A 20,902-nucleotide genomic window follows, 5' to 3' on the forward strand; every position below is an offset into this window, starting at 1 on the left:
TCGGCATTTCTTTTGTCGAGGTAACAAAAAATCTGACTGAGAAAAAAAGAACGCAGAAAGGAGGGTCATTCATTTTCCGGAAAAAGTAAAAAAAAACCCAAAAACACAGAAAAGAACTATTTGCACTTACGAAAAATTAGCATTTGTTTTATTTGTTTTTGTGAGGCCCGGGCAGATTGTTCACAAGGTAAGAAAAGAAGAGTTTATATTAGGGATGGCAATTGCTAACCGCTTTGCCGGTTGTTCGTTTGGAACGATGGTAACCGGTTACAAAAGAACCGTTAGGTGTAAAAATATTTAAAAAAATTTCAAACACAATTTCTTTATAATTTTGATTTTGTAATGATTGGTTTGTTGATATTATATCTGATAAAAAGTGAAGATCATAGAGAGTAGTTGGTATGTAGTACTAAAGGACTGCTGTAATACAAAAATGTCACTGCATAGTCTGTTAACCATGTCTTTAATCATTAATAAATGGTCATTCGTTCATTGTTGAGTAGCATTACAAAACGTGATACATGTTTCAATATCTTTCTCAATGGCAAACTTGAATCGGCCTTTGTATAACACATTTTGGTTTTGAATTCATCTCTAAGCAGAAAGTCAACTTGCTATTCAAAAATGCGGAATTAGATAATGTGATCGCGGTCATTTTTAAAATTGTTTATGTCTGTTTCACTTTGTCCTTTTTGATTTGATTTTTGTATGAATTATTATCATGATAATATGATTCATTTAATATTCTTATTTACAAATATACATGATGTTTTACAGGCTTTTGTGAAGTCGTTTTAACACTTATGATAGGTCTCAAATCTGTTTATGTGGATACAATTTATATAGTATTTAAAGTTTCACTGCGCAGGTTAATTGACTATCCGTAATTTCATTGGCCAGAATTATCCAATGGTATTCAAGTTCATTGTGTATAAGTTACCAATAATTCTAAATAAAGTTAGAGCAGTGTTCCTTTTCCAGAAGATTGTGGCATTTTACGGTACGTAAATTCCATATTTTACTTATGTTTCATATATCGTAGATTCCAAATTCAACATGAAGAGGTATTTGGGTAGAGTCGCGAGACCTCCCGTTGATAATTTCAAATATTAGTTTTTATTAGTCCCCTACCGGTTTTCACCGGAGGGGACTATAGCTTTCCTCTGCGTCCGTCAGTCCGTCCGTCTGTCTGTCCCACTTCCGTTTTCCACGCTTTTTTTCTTTAATAATATGAAATTTGTCGAACAGCTTCAGAATGTCAAACTACAGAGAAGTTTACACTTTTGTAGCGTCTGGTTGACATATTTTCGAGAAAATTAATTTTTTTATATTCCAATTTTTTAATGTTCGGGTTCAATAGTCTGCATATCAGTGCATTGTTCAAACCGGTGGGTGACGTGTATTGCTTATGCAATACTCTCAGAATGCTTGTTTTTCTGAAAGTTGTAATCAAACTTAATAAAAATATACCAACTGCAGATTTGCTGAATCAAACACTAGCGTAAGACATGAAATTTACAGTATCAGTTTCAATTTTTTGTCTCTGGTTTTAAGTCGCCCTGTACCATTAAACCGGAGGAGACCTAATTGAGTCTAACTCGCCGCCTCACCCTCCGTCTGTCTGACCTTCATTCTGTCCCAACTTTTTTCGAACCCAATTTTGAAAATGGTTTGGTAAACTGATTTGAAACTTGTTGTGTAGTTTCATAATGATAAACTTCAGAACAACTTGGACTTTCCCTACTTTTTATTAACAGGTTGTAGGTAAATATTTTTTTACGTGTAACTCGTACTTACAAATAGGTGAGTGCTACGCTTGATCATCATTCCAATAAAATCACGGCGTAAAACGGAGAGAATACTGTAATTAATCACTGAGGCTCATGCGCGGATCAAGAGGGGGTCATTTATCAAATTCCAATAAAAAAAAACCTTTTGCAAATTGCCCCCTCCCTAGGCAAACAAAATGTTCCCATGCCAACCCCCACCCCCACGGAATATTTTTTTTAGATCTGCGAATGCATGTTTACCATTCCGTCCAACACAGAACAACATAATCTCATGTGTTAAGTTATTCAAACTCGAAATGTCTTTCGTATATATATGATCGTGTTGGTGCTACACTCAGTCAGTATACTAGTATTCCAATTAAAGTCGAGGTGGGAAATCCGGTAAAACATTTCATCAGAAAAAAAGCTTTAGTAGCCACCTCACTTTTGTAACCCTCTGCATACTTTTTCAGGAAACATTTTTTCACAAAATTTTTCAACACTGTTATAGATAATCTTATCATTTTATTATAGATCCGTATTACATAACAAAAACATATTCTATTTTTGTTTCCAGAGTCTAGCACTATGCGGGGACTCGTTTTTGCACTTTTAGCGGCGGCCTTCGTGGCTTCAGTTCAAGGCCATCGCTACAGAGGCCCAAGATTCATCAATCTAGGAATCACGGGAATCCTTCCCCCAGTTTACGCGGGATACAACAGGGGAACCCTCAGCCGCTTCGGCAGCATTTCCGGATCCTCCCTGAGCCGTACTTTTGGTTCTACCTTCCTGGCCGGTGGTGTTACCGGAGGACAAAGCATCGGGTTGAGCTCGGTGTATCCCTACACCAGGAGAAGCACTACAATTAGAACAGTAGCGCCATTCTCTGGTGGATTCCAATCCTACAATGAATTTGGTGGTCTTCCTTCTGTACCTAGTGATGGACCCTATGATCTTGATGGACCTTTGTCTGGGTTTGGACCTCGTGGGAGTGACCTAGGACCTTTAGGAAGTGGTGGGCCATTATCTGGGGATATTGGTGTAGGACCTCTAGATGGTTTTGGACCAAATAACGACTTTGGACCTGAAGTTGGCCTTGGGCCTTATGATGGCATAGGGCCGTATGATGGCATAGGGCCTTATGATGGCGCAGGACCTGAAGTTGGCCCCGGGCCTTATGATTATTTGGGACCTCGTAATGGTTTAGAACCTCTTGGCGGTGACGGACCTTTTGGTGGTGACGGGCCTTTTGGTGGTGACGGACCTCTTGGCGGTGACGGACCTCTGAGCGGTGACTTATCAGGAGACGGTTTACTTACCGGAAGACTTGGTGATCTCGGGCCTTTAGGTGGTGAGAGGATTTCAGGTGGTTACTACGGGCCATTAGGATATGACTATGAAGCCAGCCTTGGACGTAGCGGTGCAGGCTCAGCTTATGAATCTTACCGTGGATTGGACGGTTCAGGATATCCTAATCCATACACTGGTTTAGACGGACGCTTCGATCTTGGCGATCGATTCTCGTCATCTGGTGATTATGACTATTTATACAACTATCGTCCTGGGGTTTCCGGTTTTGGCGGCGACTTTTCCGTTTCCGGTGGCACTTCTAGGACTGGGGTATCCGGTTTTGAAGGCGACTTTCTCGGTTCCGGTGGAGGCCCTGGGTTGGACTTCAACCTTCAAGGTGGAGATGGACTAGGTTTCAACACTCAGTTTAGTGCATTGGAAGGACAAGGGTCTATAGGCCGCGGAACCGGAAGTGCCGGACTAGCAGAATCACTGGGCTCTCCAGGTGGACGCTACCTAGAATTCAATAATAATGCATAAGGTAACTATTTAAAGAAACATCTATCTTTTTATGATTGTGCTTTTTTCCCCCTATTTCTCATTTCAGTGCTATTTGCTTTTTTGTATGATAAAAACATAGATAACGGCTAGAATTCCTAATTAAAAATAATTTTAAATTAACTGAATTCTCTCAAAATCAGTGATCGCAAAAAAGATTCATCATACAAATGAATAACTAAAAAATGAAGAAAAAAATAATGACAATGAAATTTTGTTTTAAGGAGGCCGACTTTAGTTTTCTTGTTTCACTGTTTTTGCGCTTTCTATTATAATACAGTGTATTAAAATTTTATACTTCTTATGAATTTTTTTCTAAATCATTCATAAAATTGAACACAATAAACAAAATACAGATAAATATATTTAGTTTTTTAAGGAAAATTTTATTTTTAAACGATTTTCCGTTGTACGGTATAGGGGAGCATTGACATTGTGGTTTTATGATGTTATGATAAAATGAAGCTTTGTATGTGTACGCGTTATAAGAATTAACATAAAAGAAAAAGTCAAAATCATAGCAGTTGAAAATTTATTCACAGAATAATGCTATTTACTTAATTTTTCTTATCTTTTGAATGAATCCATTATATCAATCTTCACCCGTAATGCTCCAAATATATAGCAAAATTTAGTGCATTTTAATATTTTGAGATGGCCCTTAATAAAAGCCGGACGGAAGAATTTAGTGTTTTTACATAAAAGTTAAAAAATGATATTACTAATAATATATAACAATTTGAGAAAACAAATCGTAGTAGGGTTTTTTAAATCTGCTTCTAAGTGTGGAAAATGACAGTTTCCTTTATATTCCTATAGTAAATGTACCTTTAATTTGATACGACCCTTGAAAAGAAATGATAAATGGTTTAAAAAAAAAGAGTTTTGCTATAAAAACCAAATCGGCCTCCTAAAAGAAACCTAATTAAATATTTCCCTTTTTCTATATTAATCATTTCTCCTTCCACAGCAAAAGTGGAAACAAATTAATTTGGTGAATTAAAACATAATTATACCATATATACTTATAATTACGAAAGAAAAATCAAACACAGAAATACACTGGAATTTTTCATTGTTTTGATGATATATTTAGATTATTAAGGGACACCTTGGCCTCCATGTTGTGACGCACTTCCTATCGAAATACACAATAAAATGAAATTTTAATTCCCAAAATGTGACCTAATAGTTTATCGCAATTGGTTATTAAGCGTTAACAACGACTTTGTAAGTCATGTGTTCGAACCCCATGTGTTGGAACTTTTTTTTATTTTTACCTCAGACTTCAAAATTTTTACAACTCAATTTTGATGAAATGTTGTAAAATTTAGAAATTCAAACCAGTGAAGGTTTTGTAAATCCTATTTTGATCATAATGTACGTTTATCCACATTAATAAAAGAATTAAAGAAACTTGTTTTTATTTTATCTTTCAGGCTTTCGAGCCCGACTTCTGGAAAAAGGAAGCACTTGATGTAAAAATCTGGTCTCTCTAAAACATTTATTGTACATGTATATCATATTCATCTTTTTGTCAGACGCCCGGGGACTTTCACATTAAAAAATGTAGCACAATCTTATGTTTGTTTTTCGCTTTTCGAACTTTTTTCTTACTGTCTTAAACATGTCCTAATAATGTTGGAATTATTGAACTAGTGACAGAAGAAAATCCTCAGCTTTGCAAAGGACAGTTATAACAACCACAGACAAAAAGCGTCGAGAAAATATGGCAACAAATCTGAATATTACGCAGAAAGATGCTGTTTACCATGGTGATTTCAAAACACCCAATATCGTTTAGGATAATAATAACCATTCGATGGTCGTGACAATTATTAGACTGTATTGATCTTCTTTTGAAGAAGAGCTCCATATAAAAATATAGGAAAATGACCGTTAACTTGTGAAATATGTGAATTTTTATATTTTATAGCTTAACAATTCAGATCTTAAAAATTGTAGGAAGATCTGATTGGTGATTTGTTAATCGTCCAGGGGGTCATTTTTACGACTGAACTGATGTCATATCAAGATTAGTCCAAGGACTAATCAATTTTCAGTACCATATGACAAAACATGATTGAAGGTTGAACTAGCAAATCAGGATCGACCTATAAATTATCCATCTTTTATAGCTGTTTACGGTCAATGTAGTTTTCTCACCTAAACCTTCTATAGACATCATATCATGTTGAATATTTTTAGTTAGATATATATATATCTATAGTAGACTATATATGTATAGTATTATTTTTAAAAATCAAAATTATCGACTGTAAAGAAGTTGATCCAGTTTTCTGACCTAAACCAAGCTTATAGACATCATGTCTAATATTTTTAGTTAGATAAATATAGAACTGGTACACTGATACACTATAACGGAACAGTGGCGTCGGAAGCAAATTGAAAGTGGGGGGCTAGACTTGACCAAAAAAAAAAGGATTAGGTTATGGTTATGTGTTACTTTGCAAGAAATGTAGGGGAAAGCTAAGCCCCCCTCCCCCAGCCCCTCTGGTTCCGACACATATGCGGATAACCATTGAATAAGAATTTAGGATTCTATCAGGCGAGCACGTAATCTATTCTTTTCGGTGAGTATTTTTTGTCAGTTCATAAATACATGCATGTATGTAGAAAATGTGTTTTTGAGGTTTTTTGTCACTACATGTACATTTGTATTTTTGGTAGTTATGTTAATGATATGTTCAGTACAAAGGTGTGTTTGGTGAAGATTCGTGAGGCGAAGACTTATTACGGAAGGCCACGTGGGCATACGGAATCACTGGTCAGGAATAGGTAGTGCTTGAAGGGGATTAGTCGCCATCGATGATTTCATTGACCGGAAGGGGAATATCATCGAGTCCGGGGACTACGGTCCGGATACATCCTAAACGGAGAACCTTAAGGCAGTGTGATGAGACCTGGGAAAACGAGGAAGGTGGTTGTAGAGAAACAGCACGTGGGCGAATATACTGTAAATTCCTAATTAAACGCGAGGAATAAATATCCGCGCAAAATCGCGAGAAGCACGTCACGCGAATCTTAAAATATCGCTTTTAATTTTCAAACATATGTAAACTACATGAAAGTATGATAAAATTTCGGCATTCGCGATTTTATGTTCTCGCGATAATTTGGGACTATAATTTTGGTTTTTGATAACATTTTCAGAGTTGATTTTTTTTACAGATGTCTCTTTATTATGCAATATAAATACGACATACAAATGTCCTTTTTTGGTGTTACCTGGGTAAATTAGTCTTTTCAAAAAAACCGCAAAGGTGCTTCCGCTTATAAAAACATTGGCCTGACACGCTAATGGAACTCCATTGTATATATGTAATTGATTTACTTTGAGCTGTTACTGACCAATGTTTAATCACATCGATGCCCAAGTGATTATGTAATAATATTTAGTTCCTTTTGTTAGTTTGTCTTTTTTTTGTTAAGAAGGCCGCAAGGCCTGAGGTCAAGCACAGGTGTACCTATTATCTCAATTATCGTGACTATCTTTTTAAGGTCATGTGATTGCTCATTTTAAATAATCTTCTTTATTAGGAAATTTTTTACAACTTTGTTTCGGTAAATCAACCAATCCTAAATTCTGATTGGCTAAAATCCTGGAATCCAAAGACGCAGGTTTGTCGGTGGAAATGCGCCCAAGCTTGGTCACTTCCATCGACGCCATCCTAAATAAAACATCTGATAACAATTATTATACTTATATCTCCTTTCTTTGGATTTCCAGGTCTGTAAATTTAAGTTTTCATTTATTTGCAATTAGATATAAAGTCACCTTGATAAAGGATAGTGTATTTTTTATTTTGTACATAATCCTGTTTTTATTATCTTCTAAATTTGAGCTTTTAGTAAAGTCTTTAAAAGTTAAATTAAAGTCATCATCTATTAGGTAACGTGCAACATGACCTCATTTAGTGTACAGTACTTTATAGATTATAGATTGTATGTTTTAATATTTTTGTTGTATATCATATTTAGCTACAGTCTCCAGTCATATTTTTATATCACATTTATTTTTATGCATATCATAAGAAAAGTAGATTTTGAATTTGGCGCTTTTATTTATTCCCGCGCTCTTTTATGAAAAGAGGTAAAAAGGTTGTTTGTTTATAATACATGTCTAACGGGATCATAAGTGTTAGGATGTTCGCATTAAAATTGTAAGTTAAACACTTTATTGATTGCGTCAAAAAATTGTTAAATCCCTTATTTCAGAGTAAGATTTATTAACCTCTTCGAGCTAAACGAGTAAATATTAAAGGAAAGTGGTTAGATAGCGAGATGTTTGTAGTTCGAATTGTCTCTATTGAGTTATTGAATAGGCACTGTGAGACTGTCAGCTATTATATAACTTTTTAGTTTAGTTGAGTTAGTTCATAGTTTGTGTGATAAAAAGTAACAATTAGACGGGTTGCCGTTTTATGAATTTAAGATGATTTTCACTTATTATAGTTCACTATGATCATGTAATTTTAATTAATATGCAGAGGGATTTTTGATAATTATTGTTTTACCCTCTGTACAGTCACCAGATTTTATTAAATATCATTATACGTAAATTTATTACATTGAATACTATTTTGTAACTGGTGACTGTGTGTTTATAAAGATATTTTACACTTCCATCGACGCCATCCTAAATAAAACATCTGATAACAATTATTATACTTATATCTCCTTTCTTTGGATTTCCAGCCACCGTAGAGGACGAGCCATATTTGGAAAGCTCCCACGAGTAGAGCTGTTAATTGATCCAACAAGGATAATATCCCTCAAAGCGAGTTATTTCCCCTTTTATAACGAAAATAATAATAACACGGGAAAACACCCAAAGTAACAACGTGTTAGTATGTATCACCGGTTTTGTTATTTTCTTACTTTATTTTTATAATGAATATGCTCAGTTTTTACAAGGTAATATTTTTTCATCAAAGCCACACAAAATCCCATCCAAATGAATGCCTTATATATGGTGGAAGTGGTGGGTTTTGCAAGAAAATGCTGGTTACAATGTATGTTGTGTATTAAAATAATTTTTTGTTGATTTTAAGAGGAAAAAAATAATGAATCGTTTCTTGTTGCAAGGTTTATCTCAGCTTGATATCACACACCTAAGAAGTACTTTATCCTGGTAGGTCAGTTGTCTTGCCTAGAATTTTATGATGTCATCACTTGGTTGGATTCAGAAGGTAGAAGAGGAGGGTATGATTGTGTCTACATGTAATGTATTATGGAAGGCTGGAAGCCTGCTAGCGATGCAGTTGAGTTAGACAAACGAAAAGTTAGACAAGAGAATGAAAATGAGGAGATGTTCTGGAATGCAGAAGTGAGAGAAGCTTCTTTATGAAATTAAGATCTTGATGAAAATGGGTAAAGGTAAATATGAGAAAAATTTGAAGAGAGAGAGAGAGAGAGAGAGAGAGAGAGAGAGAGAGAGAGAGAGAGAGAGAGAGAGAGAGACACCCATATGGTAAGTTTTTGTTGCCAAAATATGTTGAAGAATATAAGACATACTGTTAAAGTGGCTATTTACGCTGGTGGTTAAGTACGCGTGTTCAATGGTCAAATAATACGCGTGGCTGTAAAATACACGGATGTATGATTTACACCTATATAACGTTTTAACTATTTACAATACGCGCGGGAGTCTTTTACGCGGTTTTAAGGTTTTCGCGTAACTAGTGTACCTAAAAGACTTAAATGCTTAATCTTGGCCATGAATTTCAGATGCTGGAGAGGGTAAAGGTTTTTGGAGCAGGTTAAGGTGCTTTGAGCAGGTGCCTTTTGATTGCCATGTCCAAATTACTACTGGTCCTATCTTCACCAAACATGTACTGATGGTGCGTCTTATGATACTTAGATTAATCACTTGAAAGGCTTGAATGCCGACTCTGAGACAAAGGTTTCAGATGCTGGATGAGTTTAAGGTGTTCGGAGCTGGTTAAAGTATTTCGAGCAGGTGGCCTTTAATGACAATATCCTACTTACTACTGGTCCTAACTTCAATAAACTTGCATGAGTGTTGTATCTTGTGATACTGGTGCATTCTACAGGCTAAAATGCTGAATATAAGCCGAAGTTTTTGGATGCTGGAATAAGTTAAGGTGTTCAGCTGTTTAAATTTTTGGAGCAGGTGTACTTTGATTGACAAATCATAGTTATCATTGGTTTAAGCCTTCCCAGATTTGGAGAAATGATGCACTTTGTAAAATTGATGCACGCCACAAGCTTGATTGCTTTATCTGAGTTATGTTTCGGATGCTCGATGAGGTAAAGATTTTTGGAACAGGTTACATGTTTATGTAAATAAATGAACTTATTTTAACTTGCATAGTTGATTTAACTGTGTAAATGAATCACAGAGGTAGCTTCAGATCTAGATACGGAAAGTGACCTTGATTTTCTAGATCATGAGATTTTCAAACACCTCAAATTATGATAGGGTTTACTGCAAATGATAGATCTAATATTGTTTAATAGTAGGCCTATTATTTATCATTCAGCATAGCAAAGTTTGGAATACTCTACAGAACATTCCCTTTTGTTACAATATGAGAGCACATGTGTATATCATGACACATTATTCTATTGTATCATTTAAAACCAATTATCTTCATTTTTGCAGATATATATTTGTATGTATGATTGAAGGAATTCATAACAACGTACATAAAAAGTCATGTTATTTTACACATTTTAATCATAATAATTGTAGAAATTTTTTTTTTTTTTCTAAATCTAAAAATAAATTTTTGTAACTTTTGTTATTAAAATTGATAAATTTCTTCAAGTTTTTTTTTATCCTTCTATGCTACAAAATGGTGTCTGAAAATGTCATTGTTAGTTATGCAGATAAACAGGTTTGTTCTCGTTTAGTCTGTCCCAAGATATTTATGCAGCACATTTGGACGATTTTTTAATAAAAATACACATACCTGTGAAAGAAGTGCAATTGAAATAGGCTAGTTGAAAGGGATAATTTCCAAGATAATTTCATTGACACATTATCATCTTTCACTCGGAAAAATTCACAGGAACGAAAAAAGATTCCTTACGGAGATTTATTATGGGGAATGTTTACATTTTTTCTCCATTCGGAATACACTCGGAATACATAGCGCAATTTTACAACGTTATCATCCAGGCTTACTGCAATACAAAATCCCCGTAGACTTCACATTTTTTAGCATTGTATTGAAAGCTGATAAGCTAACAGGGGCGTTTCGAATGAGAAATCTTGGAAATTTTTCATTCTTTTGAATGAACATCGTTTGAACCCTGAGGTATTTATAAATATCATGCAATAAAGCAAAATGTAAATCTAGGATATCTTGGGACAGAGTATAGTAGCCTTCGCTCCTACTCCTAGTCTGAATTAAATGTCATTCTCTGTATAACAAGAGAACAAATCAAAGCTATAATAAAAGGTAGAGAAGTTGGATTCTGATTTAGTTAATTAAGTTGTTATTAGCATGGCCATTTTTAGAATATTTTGATTTTTTTTTAAAAAGAGCATCATATTAAGGAAAATATTCAGCTTTAAAAGTTAAAGCATAAGGGTAATTTTTTGGAAAATAATAATTTATATCTAAAATAATTTTATCTTTAAAATTAGACATGTAGACAGATGTGTAATTTGTTGACTTATAGACCACACATGATAATTCTTTCACTTCAACATTCGACCATGTTTTGACAATTAAAATTTAAAAGACCTCAGACAGATTTTGAAATCGTATTTTTGAAAAAGAAATACTATATATATGTTTATCGTTACCTTAAACGATATCTGTTGTCAAATCTATTAATCTAATTAAAATTAGATCTTCGACCCGCTCCAAATAGATCGCTACACAAAGATCTAACGAAAACCCTTTCACAGGTCAAATCCAGTGACCTTTTCAGTCTACCAATCAGCGTGCAATTTGTGTAGCGATCTATTAGGAGCGGATCAAAGATCTAATTTTAATTAGATTGCAAACCTATTAATTTAGAATCAACATGAATAACCATCTTTCTCAAAAATCAAAATTTGAGTTCCGCCACATTTTCTTGACGCTTGCCATCTACTATTGTCCTTCCGCGAAGCTCAATGCATAACTGTTACTAATCTAACAGTTCAAACATTATTAGCAAATGTTAGTGACTTGCAAAGAAAACGAAATTATAGAAAACAAAAAGACAAACATAAGTTTGTGCTACATTTTTAATGTAAAAGTCCCCGGGCGTCTGACAAAAACATGAATATAACATACATTGAAAGTTTTATTTGTAAGCGACGATATTGTTACATCTGGTACCTCCAATCTTCAATGGTCGATTTCAATAGCCTGAAAGATATTTAAAAAAACAAAACACTGAGTATTTCGAATGTTCCGTCACAGCAACGAAAAATCTTGAGTGTTTTTTCTTTGCTTGATATTTCAGAAAATATGTAATGATGTAAATTATTCCATCAAATTTTGACAAATTTAACTTGTGAATTGATATTTTTCCTAATTCCTATCTTAAAAAAACTAAAAATCAACTTATCAAGTCGTTATTTATTTCTATCCTATAGAAAACCCCTAATATCATTGAAACTGAAGAAAAAAATATAGCAAAGTCTTATAATGATGGACTTTTAATTTTACTTTAAGTTGTTACCTAAGGGATTAAAAATTATTGTAAACTAGGTTACGTGCTAGGGGGCATGGCTATCCGCTAGTCAAACCCAGGGCTTCCAACGGAACCGGCAGAGTCGCCGTCAAAACCGGAAACCCCCACATTATTAAAATTGTATTCTAGGTAGCGTCCTGGAGAGCTCAGTGGTTCTGCTAGTCCGGCACTTCCGGTTCCGCGACCTCGAGACCCTTGTCCTTCCAATGCACTAAACTGAGTGTTGAAGCTTAGTCCATCTCCACCTTGAAGGTTGAAGTCCAACCCAGGGCTTCCAACGGAACCGGGAAAGTCGCCGTCAAAACCGGAAACCCCAGTCCTAGAAGAACTGCTGAATCCAGATGACGAGAATCGATCGCCAAGATCGAAGCGTCCGTCTAAATCATCATACGGATTAGGATAAAGAGATGATGATCCGTCCAATCCAAGGTAGGGTTCATAGACTGAGCCTGCACCGCTACGTCCAAGGCTGTCTTCATAGTCATATCCTATTGACCCGGATCTTCTTGAAAAGAAACCGCCTGAAAATTGTCCACCCCTTAAAGCCCTGATACCATCAAAACTTCCGCTACCGGTAAGTACATCGTCATCATAATATAGTCTGTCATCAGTAAGAGGTCCGTCTCCGTTCAGGGATCCGAAGCCGTCAGTACTGGGACCATCTAAAGGTCCTCCAGGATAAGGATCGACACCATCTCCGCGACCTAAACCTCTACCAGGTCCAAACCCAGACAAAGGTCCATCAAAATCATAAGGTCCATCATCAGGCACATAAGGTAATCTGCCAAATTCATTGTAGGTTTGGAATCCACCAGAGAATGGCGCTACTGTTCTAATTGTAGTGCTTCTCCTGGTGTAGGGATACACGGAACTCAACCCGATGCTTCGTCCTCCGGTAACACCACCGGCCAGGAAAGTAGAACCAAAAGTACGGCTCAGGGAGGATCCGGAAATGCTGCCGAAGCGGCTGAGGGTATCCCTGTTGTATCCCGCGTAAACTGGGGCGAGGATTCCCGTTATTCCTAAATTGATGAATCTTGGGCCTCTGTACCTAGTTCCTTGAACTGAGGCTACGACGACTGCCGCTAAAAGTGCAAAGACAAGTCCTCGCATTGTGATGGACCCTAGAATTACAGAAAAGTCTAAATCTATTCATAACGTTTTTAATTGATATTTATAACGTTTTATAAACATCAGTTTGTTGAGTAACGATAATGTCATGTGTTTCTCCGAGGAAGGTTAAATTACAAATAATTCTCAATTATAAAGTTAGTTTTATGAAAATAAACTGTTCTCTAAAATTATAAGAAATCAGAATTTACTCTTCCAAACGAAAGGGTAGATTTGGTAAAACAAAAGTTTCAGACATCTTTTTATCTATAGGAACAATATAATCTAAGTTGTTTTCATAATATATAAAACAAAATTAAGATTATCTGAGTTTGTTTCTTACACTTTTGTGTTCATTTAAGTCGTCTTCTCTTACCTTGTGAACGAGCACCCGGGACTTCAGAAGCACAAATGCTAATTTTTCGTAGCTGTAAACGTCTTTTTATTTTGAGCTAATGTTGAAGGAGTATCCCTTTTCTTTTCTTTTTTCAATCAGATTTTTCACTCGAAAAAAAATGCCCACCTTTCATACTGGCGCACATCAATTATTCGTGCTTGGTCTGCGGAACCAAAGAACACCCATCAATTGTCGTTATACATCCGCTGACAAATTAGTACCAGTTAATAATATATGTGTTTCTACTTTTAATCTGCATTGTGATTTTATAATCAGATAAGTGGGCGAATTATTAATGGATCTTTTCCTGGTACTACGGCATATTTTCTTCTTTTTTATTTCGTATTATTTTGTCATAATTATAAACGTCAATAGAATTGTATGTTGCACATTGTTGCTATTTTTTTTTTATCATTGATGTATAACCATGTATAACGAAAATGTATATTTAAGATGTTGAGAATATTTTCTATGGTTTTAGTTCGATGGTAATTGACTTTAATGATCTTTTTAAATCTTTTGAAAATTCCTCCTGACTGCAAGGTGATAGAATGTAATTTAATGTTCATCAAACGTCTCAACTGTAACAAAGAAAAAAGCTACATAGAAGTCAAGTGTAACTGTTAGTAGTTTAACAAAAAATATACTAATAAGAAAGTGTGGATAGAGTGACAATTCCGTTCAGCTCGAAAGTCTTGTTACACTAATTAAGTTTATGCAATTACACAACGATTTGAAAATTAACGCAGGTACATGTATATAAATAGGCTTGTACCAGGGCGATGGTAAAGTGAAACAAGAGACCCATGGGCCACATTGCTCACCTGAGCAACAATAGACATCATAAAATCAGCTTTAGAGAGTCATATACAAAAACAAATATGGACAATGTAGTCTAACAGATCCTGTATTTTAAAAAAAATCAATTTTTTCCCTGGCAATTCTGTTTATCATTGATCCCTTTGTGTCACAGTATAGGCATTTCACATATTGGGCATTACAGTTCTCAAGAAGATCGAATTCAAATGGGATATAAACCTACATCAAACTTGTAAAGCCCAAGAACTGTCTAGGGGACAAAGTCTAAACAATTTTAAAGAATCAACAATATGTCAAAATGCTTACAAATAAGTAAAACCATATATTATAACGTTAACATTTTAGTTTTGTTTTCCTTTGTAAAATTAGACCCCCCCCCATGTGGCTCCACCCTACTCCTGAAAAATATGATTTTGACGAATTTGAATCTACACTATCTAAGGTTGCTTTCACTAATGTTGAACCTTTTCTAAGAAAATGATTTTTTCAGAAAAAGATTTTTTCTCAATATTTCAGTTGTAAAGATTTAACCCCTCCCCATTGTGCCCCTACCCTACCCCAGGGATCATAATTTGACCAAACTTGAGTCTACCCTACCTGAAGATACTTCACTCAAGTAACAGTTGTGTTCTAAGTAAGAGATTTAGAATAAAAAAAATTCTTTATATTCCTATGTAAAAATCTGACCCCCAATTGTGGCCCCACCTTACCCCCGGGGACCATGATTTGGACAAACTTGAATCTTAACTATCTGAGGATGCTTTCACACAAGTTTCAGCTATTCTTGCCAAATGGTATTTGACTAGAAGATTTTTAAAGACTAACTCTATATATTCCTATGTAAAACGTTGACCCCCCCCCAATCCCATTGTGGCCCAATCTTACCACTGGGGACTATGATTTGAACAAACTTGAATCTACACTATCTAAGGATGCTTCCTCACAAGTTTCTGAATCAGCTTTTCTGGTCTAATGGTGTTTGAGAAGAAGATTTTGAAAGATTAACTCTATATACTCCTATGTAAAACTTCAACCCCCCCCCCCTACATTGTGGACCATGATTTTAACAAATTTGAATCTACACTATCTGAAGATGCTTCCATACAAGTTTCAGCTTTTCTGGTCTAAAAGTGTTTGAGGAGATGATTTTTAAAGTTTAACATTATATATACTCCTATGTAAAACATTGACCCCCCCCCCTTGTGGCCCCACCTTACCCCCGGGAACCATGATTTGAACAAACCTGAATATACATTCTCTGAGGATGCTTCCACACAAGTTTCAGCTTTTCTGGCCAAATGTTTTTTTAGAAAAAGATTTTTGAGAAATATTCCCAAATTTTGAATAAATCCAAATTATTTCCCCTAAAAATAGGGTGTCTCATTTTAACAAACTTGAATCCCCTTTACCCAATGATGCCAAGTTTGGTTGAAATTGGCCTAGTGGTTTAGGAGAAGAAATCGAAAATGTAAAAAAAAGTTTACAGACAGACGGACGGACGGATGGACGCCGGACAAAAAGTGATCAGAAAAGCTCACTTCAGCTTTCAACTCAGGCGAGCTAAAAAAATTCTCTGATTTGATAATTCACACGTATTATTTATTTAGCGAGTCGCGCGAATCAAATCATATGTTAATCATTTAGTCGTGGGCTTTTTAAGTCAGAGTCTGAATTGGAAGTAGACACATGTACATACGTAGATGAGAATCAGATACAGGTCGTCCGTGTAAACCGTTATATTTACATTCACTGTAAATTTCCCCATACACTGTATGTTTGCATTGGAAATCTGCGACATTCAATTTTCTATAATTACATCTACCAAGTATTATTCCCTCTATTTCTAACGGAAATTTATAGTTAATTCATAACTCTAAAGAAACAACCAGACTGAAATCTACACGCCCCGTTTATCGATTGGTCGAAATCTACAGCGGCTGAAACTGACAAGAAACTGACAGGACTGAAATTGACACGGCCTATTTATCGATTGGTCGAAATCTACAGCGGCTGAAACTGACAAGAAACAGACAGGATGTCCTGTTTCTCGATTGGTCGAAACCTACAGCGAGCTAAGAAAAATCACAGACTGCGCGAAATAATCATGGTGATGTCAAACTCAAAGTCTCACAGGAGACGATTCATCTGTAACAAAAAGAATTGTGTTTTTACGACTAGGACCACCTGGTATTTACTTCGGAGTGGGTTTATAATATTTAAGATAAAAAGCAGAATTACATGACGTTCTTTCCACTTACTCATATAAGATAAAATGTCAAGTTTCTGGCACTATATTTTTTGTCGCGGAAGTTGATAATTTGAATAAATCAAATAAATATTTATAGTTTTAACCATTATTTAGTTATGATTTTAATACATTATGAAGTTGACAGGGATGGGGTGATCAGTCGTAATCAGTAATCTTAATTAGTTGTAATTGATTACAGGTTGCTGAGTAATCAGTAGTCATTCATTTTTCTGATTACAAGTAATCGTAATTTCATCGATTACTCTTAAAAGAAAGGCCTGTAATCATGATTAATTTTTGATTACTTTTATGATTACAGTAGTAAAATAAAATTTAATGCTTTAAAGCATAGTTCATGAAATATATTAGGTGAATAAGGTTTAATGTTAGGTATGGTTTCAGGAAGAAATGAGTGTAAGTATACATGTGTTAAACAACTCAGATGATACATGTGTGCTTTAAGCTATAGTATATAGACAATCTTAAAAGAGATAAATCGCATGGTCTTGATTATATTTTGAATGAATATTATACTTATGCCATTATTTACATAGATTTTTAATCGTATATTACCATCCAGTTATTTTCCTACCCAATGGTCAGCTGCGGTTATTGTTCCTGTTTTTAAAAAGGGTGACCCAGTTGACCCCAGCAATTATCGAGGTATAAGTCTTATCAGCTGTTTTTGTAAATTGTTTACCTCAATATTGAATCATAGACTTTATATTATGGGCATCTTCTAATAGTATTGGCACAGATGCACAGTTCGTTTTTCAACCTATGTTAGGTACTACAGAGGCAATTTTTGCACTTCCTTGTCTGTTTCACAAGCGCTTCAAACTAAAAAACGTTTTATTGTTGTTTTGTTGATTATAAGAAGGCTTTTGACTCTATCAATAGGGAGAAATTGTACAGAAAATTAAAGTATTACGGTATACAGGAAAAGTTCTTGCAGTAATTCGTTCAATGTATTCCGGAATAAGAACGTGTGTTAAATCTTCTGGTCGTATTTCTAATTTCTTTAAAAATTGTATTGGTCTTTTACAAGGAGAAGTGTTGTCTCCCATGTTGTTTGTATTATATGTTAATGTTCTTGAAAATGAATTTAAAAAAGGTATTGCCCCTACTGACCTGCAATTATTAAGTATTTATCTTCTTGTGTATGCTGATTACATGGTATTGTTTTCTGAATCAATTGATGAGCTACAGAGCATGTTGAATATTTTACAGTTCTATACAAATGAATGGAACCTTGATGTAAATGTATCTAAAACTAAAGTTGTTATTTTTAGAAATGGTGGGAAGTACCGTACCAACGAGAAATGGCTTTATAACGGTGAAAATTTAGAAATTGTGGACCTGTTTGTTTATCTAGGCGTTGTGTTCAATTATAATGGTATTTTTTTAACACTGAAAAACAATTAGCGGCACAAGGTCGCAAAGCCATGTTTGCTCTCAAATCAACAATTAATCAGCTTTATTTAAACCATTGTACTTTGTTTTCTATTTTTGAAACTTATGTGTGTAGTATTTTAAATAATTATTATGGATGTGAAGTTTGGGGTTCCCACAAGGGACAAGATATTGAAAAGGTCCACCTTGAGTTTTTACGCTTTGTGCTTGGTGTTCGTAAAACTGAAAATACAACTATGTTATATTTCGAGACTGGGCGTCTACCCTTATATCTCATTCGTATATATCGAATGTTTAAGTTCTGGTTTAAATTATTGCAGACAGAAAATTGTATATTAAGAGCTGACTGGTCATATTGTAAAATTTGTGACAACGAAAAGCAAAATTATCAAAGCTGGGCAAAATTTATAAAGAACCAATTATATAATTTGGGACTTGGCTACATGTGGAATGGTCAAAGTAATTTAAACAGTCGTATTTGTCTACCAATCATTCAGAAAACACTTCAAGACAATTTTATTCAAACGTTGCATGGCAAGATGCAAATAGAAACAAAATGTTTATTTACAAGCTCTTAGTTGATAATTTTTGCTTACAATATTATTTAGAAAAATCAATAAAAAAAAGTTGTACAAAAAAATTTATTTTTAAAGTGAGGTTGTCCTCACTTAACCTGCTTATTGAAACAGGGCGACATAAAAATATGCCAAGAGACAAAAGATTTGATTGTAAAACTTGTATTACAGACATTGAATACGAATGTCATTTATGAGAGTTTCACTTTGATACAGCATATCTAATATAAATGACTTTTTGTAAACTTTTGCATTTTGAAAGTGTATAGTTATCTCCATTGCGAAGATTATATGAGGACAAATAATTAAACTTCTTTCAAGAGGCGTGGTCACGATTTAGGTCAAATTCTATTTTTCTGTTTTCATTATTTACAATGCTTTAGAAATGAATTTCTAAGGATCAAAGGAAATTTGAGAGTCAATCGTTAGTTTACAAGCAAGATACAAAACTCAAAATTCTTTTTAATGTAAACATGGCTCGTATCCAGTTTTTGTTTACATAGGTTCACTATACCCGTAAAAATATCTTTTTAAAGCTAATTTGTCTATCTTCTTATTCATCTTATAAAGCATAAATAAACAGTTCCTAACGTTAAACATTTTTATTTAAGGTCTAAAATTTGGACTTTCCACTTCAACATTCAAATTGTAAATAAAAGCTTGTTTGTTTACATAGTAAAGAATTGCAAGCCATGTAACTCGCTTATAACTCAGCGAATGACACTCAAATTTTGGTTGCATATTAAAATGCCTTACTTAAGCATTGTAAACATTAAAATAGGAAATAATTTTTTACCAAAGTCGTGACCATGCCCCTTTAATACTGTGGAACTTCTTTATTATGAACCTTGTACATAGTAACTAGTTTAGCAGTTAATCGACTATAGGTAACAGTAGTTCTTATGCAGTTTCTAATAGAGAAAGTCTACGGAAGCTTGTATAGGAAGGATAGTAATGGTCCGGGCTGCACATTACCGGACTTTTTCTACGATCTCGCTATAACAGCATCTTCCCAAGTCAATGTTTTCTGATCCGCTCCGCTCTAGTCAAGGTTTTCTGATCTTTATGTACATGTAGAGCGGAGCGGATCAGAAACCCTTGACTTGGGAAGATGGCTAGCACTCAGTGATGAGCTATACATCCATCCCAAACAGCAGAAGCATATTCAAAGAGTGGGCTTATAAAAGTACATGTAATATAAATTTTCAAAAGATTTCTTCCTAAAGTAAATTTTAGGTTATTTTTAGAAGTCCTATTTTTTTAAGCTGTACTTGTTATTTTGTTTATATGGTGGGACCAGCCTAAATCCCATGAAACAAACAATGCTAAATGTCCTTACTGACAATGTTGGAAAAATAACTTAGGAGGACCGATGTGATTTTTCATTGAGAAAAGTGCAGCCTCAGTTTTACGGGGATTAAACTCTAACAACCACTTGTTTGACCATTTATCCAAAAATTATAACACTGGGGTCAAAGTTCAGAGTTAATTTGATATCGTTCAGATTTGTTGATGTATGTTGGACTGAATTATCAGATCAGCAAATAATATACTAAAAGACATCATATTTTCAGCAACATCATTAATATAATTTAAAAGTTATAGAGGTCAAAGAACAGAGCTAGCCTTTGGGTACCCCTGCATGTAAACATGCACTCGAAGACAATTGATTTTCGTACATAACTTTTTGGGTACGTCAAAAAAGATAACATGTAAACTATTTATGATAAATATTTCCTCCTATTCAGTTTGAATAAAGCACCTTAATGGCAAAATCTATCAAAGGCTTTTGATAGATCTCGGAGGAGTATGCAACGACATTTCCCGTCATCAATGCTTTTAACGATGCTGTGATATAGTATTGTCAGGTAAAAACAAGCCTGGTACATGTATTTATAAAACAGTTTCTATGGAAAAAAAATGTATTATATATATATGTTTCCAATTTTTGTCAGCTATTGAAGAGGTTGATTAATGCAATTTTCATAATATATTTTGGAATAGTTTTCTGACAACTAATTCGTAAATTTATTATTTCTAA

General features: G+C 34.5%; 2 protein-coding genes across 5 annotated transcripts; one reads left to right on the forward strand and one right to left on the reverse strand.

Moving 5' to 3' along the window:
- Positions 1 to 887: 887 nt before the first annotated feature.
- LOC109619055 (uncharacterized PE-PGRS family protein PE_PGRS46) lies at positions 888 to 5,200 on the forward strand. The gene is made up of 3 exons (XM_066069766.1): positions 888 to 1,000; positions 2,347 to 3,600; positions 5,057 to 5,200. The coding sequence occupies exons 1-2, from the start codon at positions 910 to 912 to the stop codon at positions 3,597 to 3,599; spliced, it is 1,344 nt and encodes a 447-aa protein (XP_065925838.1). The 5' UTR covers positions 888 to 909; the 3' UTR covers position 3,600; positions 5,057 to 5,200.
- A 6,629-nt stretch (positions 5,201 to 11,829) lies between these two features.
- Positions 11,830 to 13,945, reverse strand: LOC105319237 (uncharacterized). 4 transcript variants are annotated; one of them, XR_004602302.2, is made up of 3 exons: positions 13,786 to 13,945; positions 12,288 to 13,423; positions 11,830 to 11,971 (listed from the first exon to the last, which is right to left on the reverse strand). XR_004602302.2 is itself a non-coding variant. In XM_034473618.2 (3 exons), exon 2 carries the CDS (start codon positions 13,410 to 13,412, stop codon positions 12,345 to 12,347), a length of 1,068 nt encoding a protein of 355 aa, XP_034329509.2. In that variant the 5' UTR covers positions 13,413 to 13,423; positions 13,786 to 13,945; the 3' UTR covers positions 11,830 to 11,971; positions 12,326 to 12,344. The 4 variants fall into 4 exon arrangements, 3 of the variants coding, with proteins under 3 accessions (XP_034329509.2, XP_034329508.2, XP_034329510.2); XM_034473618.2 differs by having other exon boundaries at positions 12,326 to 13,423; XM_034473617.2 differs by having other exon boundaries at positions 12,322 to 13,423.
- Positions 13,946 to 20,902: the final 6,957 nt, after the last annotated feature.

Source organism: Magallana gigas, chromosome 8 (genome assembly GCF_963853765.1).
Source record: "Magallana gigas chromosome 8, xbMagGiga1.1, whole genome shotgun sequence".
NCBI lineage: Eukaryota > Metazoa > Mollusca > Bivalvia > Ostreida > Ostreidae > Magallana > Magallana gigas.